Below are 16,977 nucleotides of genomic sequence, written 5' to 3' on the forward strand. Positions count from 1 at the left end.
AGGAGGACTCTGCCCCTCCTCCTGCGTCCGGTCTGGCCTCTTCCCTCCCCGCCCTGCCCGCTCTACCTCGGCCGGCCTCCTCTGGTGCATCGGCCGGCGGGCCTCCCATTATCCCCGCCGGAGCGCACGGAGGGAGGCACTGCAGAGGCGGCGGCGGCCAGCTGCCGGCTTGGCTCCCCTCCCCGCCGCCGGCGAGGCTGGTGTGGAGGGGGCGGCGCGCTCGCCAGCCAATCCCCGCGGCCGGCCGAGCGGGGGCAGGGCCGCCGGGAGCTGGACCTGCCCAGTCGGGAGGCGGGGGCACCGCCAAGGGTGCCGCGGAGCCGTGCTGGCTGCGGCCCAGGCCCGCCACTCCCCGCAGGCAGGGGATCCCGGGACACCTCCGCCTCCTCCCGAGAGTCGGGGCCCGAAGGTACTACCCAGAGGCATCCTCTGCATCTAGCGGGTCAAAGACAGACTGCGCCTGGGGTAGAGCTGATGTTGGCAGGATTCCCCCCCTCGGGCCACTCTCTAACCCTAGGACACCAGCAAACTGCCTCATCCTAGCAGCAACTAGGACAGTGCCAGGCGCTATGATAAGAGCAACGGCCCCTGCAATCTTCCAAGAAAGAAAAAAAAAAAAAAAAAAAAAAGGCTTGGCAATATGAACCTTCACCCCGTTTTGCACATGAGGAAACAAGGCAAGATAAGTGAAGTAACTTACCCAAGGTGACACAGCTAGAGCAGGGCAGAACGAAGACTTCAGCCAGGTCTGACTGGTTCTCAAGACCAGACTCTTAACCATTATGCAGTCCTACTCCGCCCCCCCCTCTGACAGATTTCTTCCTGAAGCCCACACTGCCTGTGGCTCAAAGCCTCACCAAGTCAGAGGTGCCCTCCCTTGCACACAAACACCCACACGGCATCTTAGGATCACTCATCCCCGGTGCCTGAACAGACGCCACCCCCTCCACACAGCCTCACCACCACCACACTCAGTGTCTCCCTCCTCTTTTAGAAAGGCCACGGGAGGTGATGCCCCCAGATCTCAGGGCTTCCCATTCCCTGGAGAGGCTGAGGAGGGGAGGTAGCCCAGACCTCCAGTTCCTAGACTCTGAGCCTCTGGAGGCTGCAAGCCCCAGGAGATAGAAGGAGAAAGAACAGAAAAGGGAGGGGAAAGCCCTGCAATTCCTAGGCACCCCAGGGCACATCCTGCCTCACTCCATCCCCTCCCCATAGCTGAATGCCCAGAGCCTCTGCCTTCCAGGAACGGGCCTTCCATGGGCTCTGGTACTCACACATCTGGTTCAGGTCCTGGCTCTCCTACCTAGCTGCAGGACCCGGGCAGTGGCACCTCGCTTCTTAGCCTACTTTTGTTCATCTGCAAAAGAGAACTACAAAAGCAGCTACCTCATCCACAGTTGTGAGGACTCCGAAAAAAATGAAACACAGTGCCCGCCAGTGTAGGCACTGCTAGTTACCACTCTTAACTACTGAGAGAGCTCACTGTGTGCTACTTCTCATACTAGAGAAGGACAAGTTAGGATGTGAAAGAGTTCATTTCAGTGACGCACTCTGCTACCAGCTTCACCGCACCTGCCCAATAACTCCCCCTCCCTGAAGCCCAAGGGGTACTCAGAATGGGGTGAGATGCCTTAGGAAAGACATCAAAGCTGGCCTCTGGTGAGGGGATTCCAGGAGGCACCAGGCCCCACACCTGCCTCACCCTGGGGACAAAGGGCAGCCCTACTTGGCGCCTCCCTAGGGCAGGGAGGAAGGCAGGTGACAGGGCAGGGCAAGGAGCATTGTCCTCAGCCACGGGCTTCTGCTCCCCTTAGCTCTGACCTTAGCCAGGCCAAGTGAAGTGTGTCCTTCATCTTGGACCCCCAAATCCCTGCCTCACCCATCCACCCCACACCAGTCTGCCGCTGGATAAGAGCAACTAACGCTGCATGGATAGCAACAATCAATACTGTTGCTGCTGCGGCTGCCACAGTTTATCAAGCCCCTGCTACGTCCCAGGCACTGTGCCAACCATGCTGTGGGAGCATCTCATCCGACTTACTCCCCACACAACCTTATGGGAAAACAGGCTTAGAGATGTTAAGTTACTTGCTCATCAACACACAGCTGGTGAGTGGGGAGCTAGAATTCCAATGCGGGCCTTTCTCATTCCAGTTCTCTGGCCCTTCTCTCCTGGCGAACCCCAGGGAAATGCAAAGAAGGATGGTGTCCCTTGAACCAGACCACTTTCCTTTAAACTGTGGCTCTGAGAATAGTAATATGTTCATGCTTCAGAGACTCGGCCATGCTGCTCCTTGCCTAGGTGCCCCCGCCTCTCCCCCACTCTGCAAGCTAATACAGTGCAAGGCTTAATCCAAACATTACCTCCCTCTGCTGCCTTCCCAGCTCATCCAGCCCCCATGAGCATCACCCTCTCCTCTCAGGGCCTCTTCTAGAGCAGCCACAACCAAGAGCAGTTATTTATTTACACGGCCATCTTCCCCACGTGGGCAGGGGCCCTGTCTTCCCCACTCGCTAGGCTCTGCACAGAGATGGAATGTGCTGAGCTGAGTTTCTGCACAAGGAGAGTAGAGAGGCAGGGGCTTGGGCCCTGAGATGCAGAGGCTACTCTCCTGGTCGGCCTGTTCTCTGAGGTCCCCAAGGACCAGAGGGATACTTCTCTCCTAGGAAGACAAGATTTAGCACAACTGAACCATAATCACGGCCCAGCCTTGTTCAGCCAGCACACATCTTCCTCACAAGGCTGCACGAGCCACCCTGACTCTCTGCCTGAACCACCTCCCGGAACTAACTTAGCCCCACCTTCACCACAGATCCTGGCCCGGCCTCTCGAAGCCTGCAGACACCCTAGCAGAGCCCGTGGTCCCCAGGGCATCTCTATCCCACCCTGGCCCCCTGCCCTTTTCTGAGGCACCTGGAATGTTAGCATTCCAAGGAGTGAGGGATGCACATGCTGGGGCCACCCTGCCTCCAGCAGGGGCCCTCTCCACACCCTATACCTGACCCCCTCCCACCTCCACCTGCTCCCCTCTCTATATCTGGGGCTTCACAGTGACCAATGCAGGAGTAGCTGGGACCCTCCCCACCTTCCGCCACAAGCCCTAGACCCTACTACACTCCCAGCAGCAGGAATGGGGCCACAGCCCTCCCCACCAGGGAGGTGAATGGGCTTACTGGCTCTCAGAACCCACAAAATACCCCAACACAGAGAACCTCAGAAACACAAATACCCACAGGCCAGAACCTACAGAGATATAAGACTAGGAAACAGGGACATACCCACACGTAGATTTGGAGGGACTCAGAGGAGCAACCACCAAGCACCAACCTGACGCCAAGCCCCGTAAACTGGAGCATGATGTACTGTATCTAACTTCACCCTCAAAACAAACCCATGAGACAGGAATTATTCATGCCCATGCTACAGATGGAGAAACTGGGAGACTGAGCAGAGTTCTCACCCCCCTCTCACTCATTGCAATACAGTTGGTGCTGCTCTGTGCGGCTCTATGATTTTCTTATCAACCTACCTCTTCTAGAGTTGAGAGAGTGTAGAGGGGCGACTTCTCCCTCGCCATGGCTGTGTCCTGAACGAGGTCACTCCCACCAGGCTTTACTTCAAAGCTCAGTTCAGGCCCCACTTCCTCCAGGAAGCCTTCTCGGGTTACCCAGTCCTCTGCCAACTGACAGCACTTCTAATGTTTCTCATTTGACACTTGGTACTGCTGTCTGTCTCTCTGTGTGTCCCACCTCTCCAACCAGAATGGTTAGAGTTGTGCCTTTGCGAAGCCCCTGCGGGGTTTGGCCCGACATTCCACACACTAAAGGCACTTGGAATTAACTGTGGGGGAAGCCTGTGACCTTCCCTTCCCTCTCCATGGCACAAAGGATCCTGCCAAAGAAACCCAACACCCCCTCCACCTTCAGAGCCTATGTTTGAAGTCACTGGTGTCCACGCGTCAATTTCCACCCAAGTAATTGCAGCCCATCACACACACATCATCCCCTATATTTGAAACTCTTTGCGGTTGTCATGGGAACTGCCTTTGCCTTCATTCACTGATCGGGCCTCACAATTAGGTTTGGCAGCGGAAGTCTGTATCAACGGCAAGTGCAGGGAGGAGACAGCCAAGGAGGAGGTGGAAGAACAGCAGCAGCAAAGGTGCTCCTTCTCAGAGATGCAGCAGAACATGACTGAGCCCAGGCGCCCAGTGACGTCAGAAGGAACACAGAGCCAGCCAGCAACCCCACCCGCACGCTCCCATACCGACAAACAGAATGCACTCAGCCTACCCCCCACCCCCGGGGCTGACAGGGAGCAGGTGAATCTCTGCCCACAGCCCACATGCCCTCCTAAGTGCTTGTAAGAACGCCTTATATTCGGTGAGCCTCGTCAGGGTCTCCCCACCCCAAATTCAACAGCCTTGGACCATCCAAGCAAATAATACAGAACCTCAGTTGGTCACTAAGAAGGTGAGACAGGAACGCTGAGTGGTTCAGAAACCTGAGGGCAGCCCCAGGGGAAGATTCCAAGAGTAATTAACCCAACAGCTTACCTTCCACCTTGAGGATCCATGAACACCCTCAGGTGGTGCCCTGTGGTCTGTGCTCGTCCTTCCACATTCCTGCCACCAGCCGCGAGCATTTGAGCAGCATTTCTACACACCAGGTTCAGGGCAGATGCCGCCCTCCTCCTGGAAGTCCCCCCCTCATCCTTCACCTACCACTGCGCGGAAACTCTCCAAACAGGTCCCTTTCCTTCCGCGATGGGCTCTCTGGGCCCAACAGTGACTAAGGCTGGTTTCTGCCTTCAGGGCATCCCTCCCCTACAGCCCTGCCAGTCTGTACTGTAACTATTTGTTTCCACGCTTGCCTCTCTCCGCAGACTGTGAGCTCATTAAGGACAGAGTAAATACTGCCTCCCCTTTACCGCGGCTCAGGCTCAGCGCAGCGCCCCGCACACAGCCAGTCCCAGGCGAGATGTGCTGAAGGAGGATGGGAAGGCAACTTGCGGGTCTACCGTCAAAGCACATGACGTCCTGCCTCCGGAAACTGAAGCGACGCCACAGAGAGGAGCTGCCCTCCCCCAGCACAGGGGCCACTGGAGGTCCCAGGACCAGGGAAAATGCCTCTCCTCTGGGTCCTCCTAGCACCAGCCCCTCGCCTCTCACTGGCTCCCAATGCCCCCACGGGATCCTGCAGCGTCAACAGTTCAGACAGACGCAGGCTCCTGGGCAGAGGATGCTGTTCCTCCCTCTTCCAGAGCTCCAGGATCATTCCCAGCATCAACAAGGGAACCGGAGCACCGAGAGCTTACCCTTAAAGGGCAGAGCAAGCAATAAAAAGAACGAACGAAAATGACTCGAGAAAGAGCCACCCCATGTCCTTCCCATAACAAAGACTCGGAAGGGAACAGACTCTAGTCCAGTACCTTGCTACTTGTTTTTGATCCAGCATCTCCACGCCCATTCTGGAGGCTTCCTCTGGCAGGAATTTAATGGAGTGGGGGACTGTGGGGCACATGCCATTTGGCAAATGCCCCCAAATGATTCAACCCAATGCAATTCCCCCTTTCATTTGGAGCACCTAGAATTATTGCTCTATCAACGGTGAGAGGAGCATAATTCTGTCCACAAACTCCATGGCTGGGTGTGGGGCACAACGGAGTTAGAACTTGTACAGGTCAGAGCCCCCCACAGTGCAGGAACTCTGCCTATGAGACCTGAAGCAAGCAAGCAACCCCCAGACCTGTGGTCTCCGGAGGCCTGTCAGGTTACCCTACACTGGGCACCAGCTTTCTTTTTCCCCTCCCTCAGTGACTACTAAAAACTTCGGTTATCAGATTTCTTATGCAAATGACAAGAGACAAGGCCACAGAGAGATGTGTCCTTGTCCTCCAGGTGTGTCAGCAGCCTGGGTGCTGCCCAGACACACTTAGGCAGAGGCCCACAGCAACCCTAAAGGGCTCTCCCAGGTGGAATCCAGCAGGGCACAAGACATACAAAGGACCCCTTCTCTCTTTCTAAACATTCTGCACTCAGTCCACAAGAGAGCTGGAAAGAATTGAAGCTGTGGCACAAGAGGATCGGTGGTGTTTCTGCAGCGCCAGGACACAGGTTCAATCCCTGGCCTGGCAAAATGGGCTAAAGGATCCAGCAATGCTGCAGCTGCATAGGTTATAACTGCAGCTTGAATCTGATCCCTGGCCTGGGAACTCCACATGCCACAGGGCCAAAAAAAAAAAAAAGAAGTGATGGGGTTGCTGTACACCTGAAACAAATACAACTTTCTAAGTCAACTATACTCCAATAAAATAAAGTTTATTATTTTATTTATTTATTTTAGCGCCTCACCTGCAGCATATGGAGGTTGCTAGGTTAGGGGTTGAATGGGCAATGCAACTGCCGGCCTATGCCACAGCCACACCAGATCTGAGACACATCTGTGACCTACACCACAACTCAGGGCAACACTGAATCCTTAACCCACTGAGTGAGACCAGGGATCGAACCCACGTCCTCATGGATACTATTCGGGTTCATTACTGCTAAGCCACAATGGGAATGCCTAAAGTTTATGAAGAATAAGGAGAAGAAGAGGAATAAGAGGAATAAGGAGAAGCAGCAGAAGAAGAGGAAGAAGAAGAGGAGGAGGGGGAAGAAAAGGGAGAAGAAAGAGAAGTAGTAGTGGTGGCAGAGCAAGGAGGGGAATGAGTGAATTAGAGATCCCTGAGGTGTGCCCTCACCCAGCCACCACTGCAGAATGAGAGGTCCAAGGCAGAGAGGCCGACTGCTCACTTGAGGTGGGGTCTGTGCAGGAGGAAGCCAGGGCCATAAGTCAGCTCCGGCAAGGTTCACCGGGGCTGCTGAGCGAGAGTGCAGGTGGGAGAAGCCACTTTCTCCAAGGGAGCTTCCAAGAGAGCCTTTGGATGAGCAGAACGCCTCATTCCTTTTTCCCCATAATCATTAAAGAAGATCCTTCAAGGACAAGTAAGGAGCTCTGCCATGGGTTAGAACCCAGGAAATCACTGCCCCTTCCACAGCCCTCCCTAGTTACCTTGGGGTGGGAACAGGGTCCCCAACTCTCAAATCCTTCCAAGAACAGCCAACCAGGACAGCTCTTTTTCCAACCCAGAAACAGGCTTCAGGGAGGTTCAGAGACACACAGGGGAAACACCATGTCCAACAGAACTACTCATACACCAACACCGAAGCCGCTAGAAAGGCAGCTAGTGTGACTGAGTTACTGAATGGTAATTAACTTTATCTTTAGCAGCGCCACACAGCTAATGGCTACTACGCCATGCTCAGGGAGAGCACGCCTCTTCAATTCGGAAGGTCAAGAATACTCTTGAGGATTTGCTGAAAACCATATACCTTCTCCCCTGAGAAAACACACCCCTGCACATTCACACACTTGGCTGAAATTTTCAGAAAGTTCACAAACCCTCACCCTCAGGTCTGAGATTAGGTCTAGAACTTGAAAACTGTATGGCCTAAGAGCGACGTCTCTTCTGCAATGCAGGTGTCTAAGGAATACGAACACAGACCTGATGTTACAGTTTACATCGTTCGAGCCAGAGACCACTAAGTGTGGAAGCCCCGACCTGACAGAGAATGTCCTCGTAACACCCCAGCCAGAGCATTCAGCCTCTACTCAGACCCGTGCAGGTACGGCGCTGGCTCTTTGGTCCTCGAACGGCTTCAAATGTCAGACGATTCTTCTACCCGCTTATAATTTCTCCCCTCTGAGAAAAGTTCCGCACACCCCCCGAAGGAACTGACACCCCCTCCCACGCAGGACTCATCCCAGCCTGCTTTGCGCTACTCGCTTCCAAGCTGGACAGCTCATCTTCCTCAGCTGTCCTGCACAGAACCACCCTGACGGGCTGTCCACATACCTTGTAGAGTTTCAGCTCTTCCTACCTGCTAGGAAGCCAGGGTGCCTTACTTGCACATGTCTGTCTTTATTTCCCTTTTGAAACCAGTGTAAGACTCTGGATTTGCCCTGATTAAATTCCATCAAGTGGGGCTGAGGCCCACTGTTGCAGACTGCCTCCATCTCCTTAACCCCTAGTTCTAGCATTCAACTTAACATCTGCAGCACCACTTCGACCACCGCCACCACCACCCACCGAGCTGACCTGTTCCTACTGCATCCTGTGACGGAAGCACACATCCTCTCAGTGCCTAAGCCTCTAGACCCTTCCATGAGACCTGGAGTTCTGTGGATGGGCTCCTCCTCTTCACAGCTACCACCAGCTACCCCCTCATGGGGCTCCCATGTCCCAAGTCAGGCTGCTGAGCAGCAAACATCATCTGAGAGTCCTTTCCTTACTGTTCTCAGAACAATCACATACAAGTTCTTAAAGGGTTTAGTGATAACTTGCTAGACTAGAAGGAAGTGGACTCCAGAAGAACAAGAATAAACATGAAGTAAATCTCAAAATGTTCTTGTCTCCCTGGCCTACGGTGTAAAGCATGGCTTGGGTCATCCTCTTTATTCTTGTTGGCAACCAGAGCTCTTTTTTTTTTTCTTTTTTTTTAAATATAGCTGATTTACAACACTGTGCCAATTTCTGCTATACAGCAAAGTGACCCAGAAGACATACACATATCTATGTAGATATATGTACGGATACATAGATATACACACAAACATACATTCCCTTTTTTATATTATCATCCATCATGGTCTATCCCAAGAGACTAGACATAGTTCCCTGCGCAGTATATACAGCAGGACCTCACTGCTTATCCATTCTAAATGTAATAGTTTGTATCTACTAACTCCAAACTCCCAGGCCATTCCCCTCCATCCCCCCTTAGCAACCACAAGTCTGTTCTCTACATCTGGGAGTCTGCCTGTTTTGCAGACGGATTCACTTGTGGCAATTGGAATTCTTTACCTCTGTTCATCAAGACTTATTTCTGTCTCCTTCTCCGTGCCCCATCTCCTTCTCCAGTCACAGTTGTGCCACAGACAAGCTCCTCAAACTCTCAAGGACATACAAAATCACCTGGGAATCTGGTTAAAGTGCAGATTCTGATTCAGTAAGTCTGACGTAAGGCCTGAGACTCTGCATTTCTAACAACGCCCCAGGTGATGCCAATGCTGCTGATCCATGGACTAGCAAGGCAAAAGTATGGCTGTGAACAAGCCAGGTGCCCTAAGACTCAGATGAGCATGTAAAGTGAAGGGTCCTGGTGGGTGCCCATCACCTCAGCTCTCATCTGTGTCAGAGGATTTCCTCTCTAACTACACATTAGATACATCTGAGGAGCCCCGACCCAGTTGGGTCTACTCCAGACTGCTCCAACTAGAACCCCAACTAGAACCCCTGGGTGGGGTCCAGGTGATCCCAAAGTGGAATCCCTGATACACACAGTTTGAACAGGACAGTTATACCCGTGCCCTCTTCAGGATGCCTTTAAAAAAAAAACTAGCTCTCTGAGCTGTCCAAGAGGCTGGCAGAAATGAAATCATCGTTTATTGACAGAAATCCAGATCCATTAGTTTGACTGGGTTGCTTTGTTAAAAAACGCAGCAACCCCCAACCCTCACCACTTGCCTTTTGAAATCTCACAAACTACTTTTTTAATAATCCACTCTAAAACTATCAAAAATTGACACTGGTCTATAATTTCCAAAATCTCTTAGAAAAACTGAACTTTCTGCTGACTTGGTTGAGGGCTAGACACCATGCACTGATTACCTACTATGTACTAGACATTGTGGCTATTTTCTCTCAATTAATTCTCCCAAAGAAGGGTTCCCCCATCTGACGTACGCTTAAGAGAGAAGCAGCACAGTGCTTACTTTGGGATCTGAGGCCCTCTATGTCTCCACACCCATCAAATCCCACTTTTCCAATCAGCTATCTTTGCTGCATCACAAGCCATCGCTTTGGTAAAAAGAAGGCGGATGTCAAACAGCCTCCAACATCAGCCAGGATCCAAATCCTTCCTGGGACTAGGAAGGAAGACCGAGGACCAGGAATGAACCCTGCAGGGCTATTACCTGACTTCAGGACCCGCCCAGAGGGGCAAGTAGTCTCCTGTCATGGTGGTGGACGGGACCATCCTAGGAGCCGCCTCTAGCTTTAAAATGCTGCCGTTTTCTGAGCAGAGGGGCCCTGCAGCACCACTATCCACAGTGGGTAACAAAGCAAGGAGCAGGGGAGGAAGACAAGAAAGTCAAGTTAATGTCCCCCCTTAACAGGATGACCCAAAGCAGCTGCCAGCAGATAGCTGAAAAGAAGCCCCAAAGGAAGCAGGGGGGAGGTGGAGACAGGACGGAAGTAAAGAAAGGGTGCCCAGAAAAGGAGACACGGGGAAGCAGAGATGCAAGGGGACAGTCTGATTCCCAAGAGGCTCCTGGGTCGCTGCGCCTTGTCCCACCTGGAGAGTTAGGGTCAAGTGCTGAAGTTCTATTCCTGAGGAATAGGTCTCCTCCTTCCCTGACCTCCCAAATCCTGGGACATGTCCCCTCTGCCACGTGGCTGCTCAAATCTCACGGTTAAGGTCCTGGCTGTCCCCCGGGGACTGTAAATGCTGGGCTGGTTCCCTGAACTCCCTCAGTCAGGCACAGCCTCCCTGGCCTGTCAGCTCTGCCAGAGATACTTTCGTCAAAGGCAGTGCAGCCTGGACAGTGGTTCCCACGCTTTCAGCCTTCACGGACCAATTAAAAAAAGCGTGGAGACAGACACTAGTTACTATTTTGTATCTTGCCAAGTAAAGACTTAAAAAAAGAAGAAAATCTACTTTCTATCAACAACTTCATTGCATAAAGGAAAGTACATTTTTAAACATTAAGTAGAAAAGATCTAGCCTTAAAATACCAGCTTTAACAAAGCTAGCTTTAAGAGAGCGAGCACCCCACTGTCCTCTTTCCATTATCTCTCCAGAAACTGGGAGACCTCTGTCCTGGAGCATCGCTGGTCCACAGACCAGCATGCAGACCCTCTGTCCTGGGAGACCACAGGCTGCCAGGTGCATTTTCCCTGACCCTGGGGGCCTAGAGGGCAGCCACCAAGGCAAGGTCCACAGGGACACAGACACCGCTGCGGGGGGGGTGGGGGGGGTGGGGGGAGGAACGGATGTCTCTAGGCCTCAGCCGACGTAGATCCCGGGTCTCTTAATCACGACCACCGGCGGCCCAGGCAAGCAGTCTACATGCAAAGATGACAGGACCCTGGCCTCACTCCTCACTCAGGTACGCCTCACTGCTGCAGAAAGAAGAACTCAGACACGGTGCACAAAGGACAGGCGTTCTAGGAACACCCAGCCCAGAAAGCTCAGCCCCTCCATCCCCGAGGGCTTGATTATGGGAGGAACAGAGTGAAAGAAAGGTGAAGGAGAAGGAGGTGAACCCTAGAAGGAAGCGATCAAAGGAACCAAGCTTTACAAAGTAGCCTGGGAAGGTCCCTTACACCAAAACACCACATCTCACAACCAGGAGTGAAGCCGATCCTGATCCCATCCTCTTTTCAGAAATGACCCCACAGGGGTCAATGACCCCGAACACCAGCAACATAAAGGGACTGGACACTGGCTCCCAGGCTAGGGTGGGGGGCTGCAGGTGTGATCCAGATGTCTGCTTTAACCTGAGACCAGGGAAGCAGGGCACCAGTTTGCCATTCCTGGGCCGTGATATGCAGCTTCCATAGGGAGTGGGCAAGAGAAGGTGAGACGGGGCAGAAACACCCACTTGCCTGACGGAAACGTTTGGCTCTTTCTTCCCAGCCACGGGACCACAGCCCCACCATGCTCGCAGCACAGCTCTGCACTCAGCGGTCAGGGAAATCCTGTGTGCAAGCCGCCAGCCCATCGAAGCCACAGGTGCCCCGGCTCTCCGAAGCACAGCGGTTCCCAGCCCAGCTGGAAAGGGCTTCAAAGGCCATCAAGCCCAACCCCTCCACCTCCCCAGGGAGAAAACAGACCCAGAGAGGAGATCTGAGTTGTCTGAGCGCTCTGGATAAATCAGTGGCAGAGCGAGGGAGCCCCACTGACAGCGCAGGCCTCCGTCTCTGTCCAGCGCCAGTTTCGCTGCCTGGAGCAACCTCAGCCGCTACATCGCTCCTCCCAAACTGCTAACTTTGCTCGTCCCTCCTTCTGCCAACTCTCCGCTGTTGCAGCTGCCACCAACCTCATGCCGGCAGCCCACCACCAGAATGGAAAGGAAAGATGGCCAGTGCCTCTCCACTTCACGTTCTGCTCTCGCTCATTCAACTTCCCTCCCTCTATCTCCTTGCTCCAAATGAAGTACTCCTTCCTGGGGCTAATAAGGACTCAAAAGCACATCATTCATTCATTCAATTTGTGCTACATACCAAGGAACTGAGCCAGGTCCTGAGATTACATAGATAAATGGTCTCTGACCTCAAGGAGTACTCTCTAGTAGGGGAACCCAAATCATGGGTTTCTCATTAAACTCCCAAACATTTCTGGTTACCATCCCCAAAATGAAGGTACCCCAAAAAGATCTGGGGAAATAAACATCCCACTCCATCAGGGCAGCATAAAACCACCCCATCGCTCCAAATTTTCTTTCCACATCCATCAGTCTCCACATCACCCAGGCACTGATGCGACCTCGAAATACACCTGAGACTTCAAGCACAAGAAACTTCTAGAGATAAAGCTGGAAGCTACATCAAATGCTAACACGAGAGATGAGAGTGCTAGCTTTCTGCAAAACCCAGTTACTCTCCTACAAACTGTCGGCCCCCTCCAGCAAAGAGGCCCAGACCCAGCTTCCAAGGACAGCTACACTCCTACTCACAGCCCCTCCGCTATTCACGGACCAAGAGGATCAGAATGGGGAGAATGGGCTTATCTGTCTTTAGCAAGACTCCTCTGAATACAGCACCCTCACGGAAGGGACAGGGCAGCCGAGCAAGAGCCAGCTTACCTCCTTGAGAAGCCCCACTTTTTTCTTCAGCACCTCACACTTGCGCAGTTTGCAGATCTGGTGTGTGCGGCGGTTGGTACAGCTGGTGCAAGCCCCACAATTTTCCAGCCGCCGGCAGGGCTCACAAGTACCACACCGTTTCCGTTTCTTCCGCCCATCTCCACCCCCTCGGAGTTGGGGTTCACTCCCGGCCATTGGGAGCCCAGGCCCCTGGAAGCCCCCTACCATCACCTGGCCCTGAGGGAAGTCATAAAGGCCTGGCAGGTCCGGCTGGACCGCCAGGGGCACCTGAAACTGACTCATGATGCTGCCAGAGGTGGGGGCATAGGTGCGGGGGCAGGGCCGCAGTCCAGCTTCCAGGCTGCAAAGGTGGCCAACAGGTCCTTCTCTCCTAAAGCAGTCGCGAGACTACAGGGTGAAGGCAAGTAGCTCCAGGCTGTGGAATGGGCGCCTCTTCTCAACCCTTCTTCACCTCCTCTGCAGCAATCTGATAGGACTCAGTTGGGGGCCGCTCTCCCACCTGCTGGGGCCCGGGATCTGGGGGAGGATACCAGCGGCAGTCCCCAAAGAAGGGATCATCTTGGCTGGGTGGGTTCTTCACCCTCACCCACCCTGGACCCAGGCATGAGGTGAGCAGGTGGCTGTGTGATGGGGGCAGGGCAGGGTGAGGAGCTTCTCCTCCAGTATATCTTTCTCCCGGGTCAGGATGATGGAGAAGGCAGCGCTGCCTGAAAGAGAGACAGAAAGGGGAAGCGCATCACTCAGGGCTCGGGCCCGGGGACAACTTTCACATGTTACCTCTTCCTGCTTCTGGGAAAGAGAAGATAGAGGAAGAGTAGAGGCTTGCTTGCTCTCATGAAGTTCTGCCCAGAACCTCTGGCAGGGCGCACTAGCACCCGCCGCCTGAAGGAGGAGGCCTGGGGCCTGACGGGGTGCGAGGGGAAACCTGGCCGGCGAATTTAAGGAGGTGGTCAAGGTGAGCTTTCTAAGGAAGTTGTCCTCTGCCCCACCCCCACGGGTTGGGCAGAGTTTCGCCAAAATTCCCACACACCCCTCACTGGAGGTCGCTGGGGCCTCCCGAAGGGAGCCCAGCTTTCAAAATAAAGTTTGCGGAGAGCTTCACTCGGAAGAGCTGCCCGGGAGCCCCCGACACGCAAGCGGCCTGGAGGGGGGCGCACCCGGGGTAGCCCGCGCCGGCCGCCCCGCCGCGCCCCTCTGCCCGCCGGCCGGACGGGGAGGGCTGCCCGCTCCGCCGAGGGGGCGCGGGGAGGGGGGCGCGCTCCGGCTTGGGCCCGGCCGCGCGCGCGCCGCCGCTCGGGCTCCTTTGTTCTGGGGCCTCCGCCGCTCAGCTCCGTCGGCTCCGCAGCCCCCGCCCCGCCCCGCCGCCTCCGCCCGGCTAGGCTACACTGTGACCCGCAGCACCCCCGCCCTGTCCCCCGCAACAAAGTAGCGGCCCCCCCGGGCGGCCCCCGGGCCATCCCCTCCCCCCGGGGCCGGGCCCCCTACGCCTCCCCTCCCCCACTCCGGAGCCGGAAAGGCACCGACTGCACCGACCTGCCCGCCGCCTCCGGGGCGGAGCGCACAAAGGGGCAAAGTTTCCCGGCCCGCACCGCCGCCACCACCGTCGCGGCCGCCGCCGCCGCCTGGGGCGCCCGCCTCCTGGAGCGCCTGGCCCGGCCGAGCTCGGCGCACGGAGCCCCCCGCCCGGGCCGAGGAGGGGACGGCGCAGGAGGAAGGAAGAGGCAGCGGCGGCCGCGGCGGCAGCAGCAGCAGCAATGAAGGCGTCCGCGGGACTCCCCGCCCCCCGCGCGCCGCGGCACGTGCTCGCCCGGGGACTCCCCCGCCCGGGAGGGCGCGCACGTGCGGCCCCGCCGAGCCCCGCCGGCCCCGCCGCCGCCCCCTCCGCCGGGTTCGGGGCTACGCGAGGGGGGAGTTCCGCGGAGGGGGAGGGGACGGCGCGGGCGGCCCTCGAGCGGGTGGGGGCAGGGCCCGGCCCGATCGCCGCGCCTTTGCACCTGCAGTACCTCCCCTCCTCCGCGGTCAGTCTCCCGGGACTCGGCCGCCCTCCTCGGGCTGGCCGCCCCCGCCCTCCACCGCTTCTGCAGCCCTGGCGGGCGCGGCGGGCAGCGCGGGGTGGGGCACACGGACCTCCCAGCCTAGGCCCTCGGCGGAGCGGGCCTCGGTGTCCCCACTTCCTGCCACTCCCTGTGGACCGAGCAGTGTGGGACGGCCCCGTTGCCCCCAGGAGCCCTGAGCTCCGGCCCCGACTGACTCCCCTCTCCTGGCCGCCGCTCGCCCATTCCAAGGCAGGACAATGAGGGACATCGTGCGTCTGCGTACCGAGTCAGCCTGGCGGGCAAGGAGGGGATACCCGCGAGCAGAGGCCGCGGGCCAGCCGGGAGGCACCCTTGCGGGGGTCACGGCCGAGCGCCCTACCCAGGCGGACCCAGGGGCCCTGCCATCGCGAGCCTCCCCCGCGCCGCGCTCGGCTCTTTCGCGTCGAAAACAAAGACTAATCCGATACCCCCGCCCTGCCTCCCAGAGGAGGGGGAACAGGCGCGTCGCGGAGGGTAACTGAGGAGGACGCGTACAGGAGGGGCTCGGACATACTACGAGTGGGCCGTGGCGCAACCGAGCCCTGTAACCCGGCACAGACACTTTGAAAAGTCACCCTGGGCTCTTTTCCAGGCAGGAGGCAAGGGGCAAGACCTAAGAATATTTCCAAGTTGCCAAACTGCCCGTTCTCTCTGCTGCTTTTTTCCCTCACCTGTTGTGCAGGCCAAGTTGAAATTCCAGGTTAGATTAATTCAGCTCCACCCATCTGGCCTGACTGCCAGGCTGGTCCCCGAAGCTGCCTTCCACCTACCTGGGTTGCTGGGGAGAAGGGTGGGTCTCTTACACACACGCGCACACACACAAACATACACACGGGCAAGTCCTGGCAGAAGCAACCACAGGGCAGACTGGCCTGACCAGTTTGGGCGGTGTTCACGGAGCCAGGTACCTGGCAGGCTTCGCCACCCGGCTGAAGCTAACAACTCAGCCAGAACTGGAAAAAGAGCATTCGGCCGGTTATTTAGAAGAAGGGGGGAAAAAAAAGTAATTGATCTCAAGTAGCGTTGTCCAGAAAGCCCTAGGCGGGAGGAGAAGCCCCGGTTCTGTCTGGGACTTCCCTCCCTCCTCACAGGTCTGTTTGTGACAGCCTGGCTCCAGGGGCCAGGTTGTCAGCTGTGGGGAGGGTGGTGAACATGGCTGCACTACCTACTTCCTACTCCGGCCTTTGAGAGTAGGAAAGAATTTCGGTTGGGGAAGTAGGTCTAAAACTGAGAAGAGATACCAATAGAGTGTAATTTTCAATCCAACGTGAGAACAGTGTACTTGTAACTGTGTTTAATGTTTTAAATGCTTTCGGCAAAAATTATGTATATTAAAGGAAGTGTAGGAAACAGAATTAGAGGACAAAAATAACCCAAGCACAGCCACATTGAACCATTAGCTCTGCTTCCTTCTAGTCTTTTCTATTTGTAATCAGTTCCTTTTTTGGGGTTTGATATGGCTGTACTCACATTGATTGTGCAGTTTGCTGTTCTCTTTTTACTTAACCTTATACTGGAAACATTTCCCTGTTTGATAGACAATCTCCAGATAGCGTGACAATAAAGAAGGTGGCCTAGGAGTCAGAACGGTGGGTCGCAGACCTGGCTCTGCACTTGCTAGCAGAATGACCTTGGACATGGTACTCATCATCATCCAAGAAACTCAGTACTTAACATAGGGCTTAATACACTGCAATTATTCTTTAATCCATAGAACAACCTTGTGAGATAGGTGCTATCATTAAACCCACTTTACAGATAAGGAAACAGATTAGGTAATTTGCTCAAGGTCACTTAGTAAACCGTAGGCTCGGAATTTGATCTCAGCCTCTTTCCTGCTGTTTTGCCTTGGTCAATGGCACCAGCAATGTACTGGGCCGATTTATTCATCAGCTATCTATGAAAGGGTCATTTCATAAAAATCCTCGGGTTTAGGTAACAAAGTGGATGCCGGTGCCATTCACCAAGA

At 55.3% G+C, this 16,977-nt stretch overlaps 2 protein-coding genes across 3 annotated transcripts in view; one reads left to right on the forward strand and one right to left on the reverse strand.

Moving 5' to 3' along the window:
• TET3 (tet methylcytosine dioxygenase 3) overlaps nucleotides 1-14,646 on the reverse strand; it is a 99,598-nt gene extending 84,952 nt beyond the window's left edge. Inside the window, exons 1-2 of one of the 2 annotated variants that reach the window (XM_047781748.1) lie at nucleotides 14,467-14,646; nucleotides 12,913-13,640 (exon numbers count right to left, since the gene is read on the reverse strand). In XM_047781748.1, the coding sequence (XP_047637704.1) occupies nucleotides 12,913-13,215 (303 nt within the window). In that variant the 5' untranslated portion in view covers nucleotides 13,216-13,640; nucleotides 14,467-14,646. Of the gene's footprint in view, nucleotides 1-66; nucleotides 572-12,912; nucleotides 13,641-14,466 lie in introns of those variants that run through there. The other variant, XM_047781749.1, reaches the window with a different exon arrangement.
• LOC125128456 (translation initiation factor IF-2-like) lies at nucleotides 13,768-15,646 on the forward strand. The gene is made up of 3 exons (XM_047782798.1): nucleotides 13,768-13,844; nucleotides 14,043-14,358; nucleotides 14,450-15,646. Exons 1-3 carry the CDS (start codon nucleotides 13,768-13,770, stop codon nucleotides 15,164-15,166), a joined length of 1,110 nt encoding a protein of 369 aa, XP_047638754.1. The 3' UTR covers nucleotides 15,167-15,646.
• The last annotated feature ends 1,331 nt before the right edge of the window (nucleotides 15,647-16,977 follow it).

The sequence above is a fragment of the Phacochoerus africanus genome, chromosome 5, assembly GCF_016906955.1.
Source record: "Phacochoerus africanus isolate WHEZ1 chromosome 5, ROS_Pafr_v1, whole genome shotgun sequence".
In the NCBI taxonomy this organism is placed as follows: domain Eukaryota; kingdom Metazoa; phylum Chordata; class Mammalia; order Artiodactyla; family Suidae; genus Phacochoerus; species Phacochoerus africanus.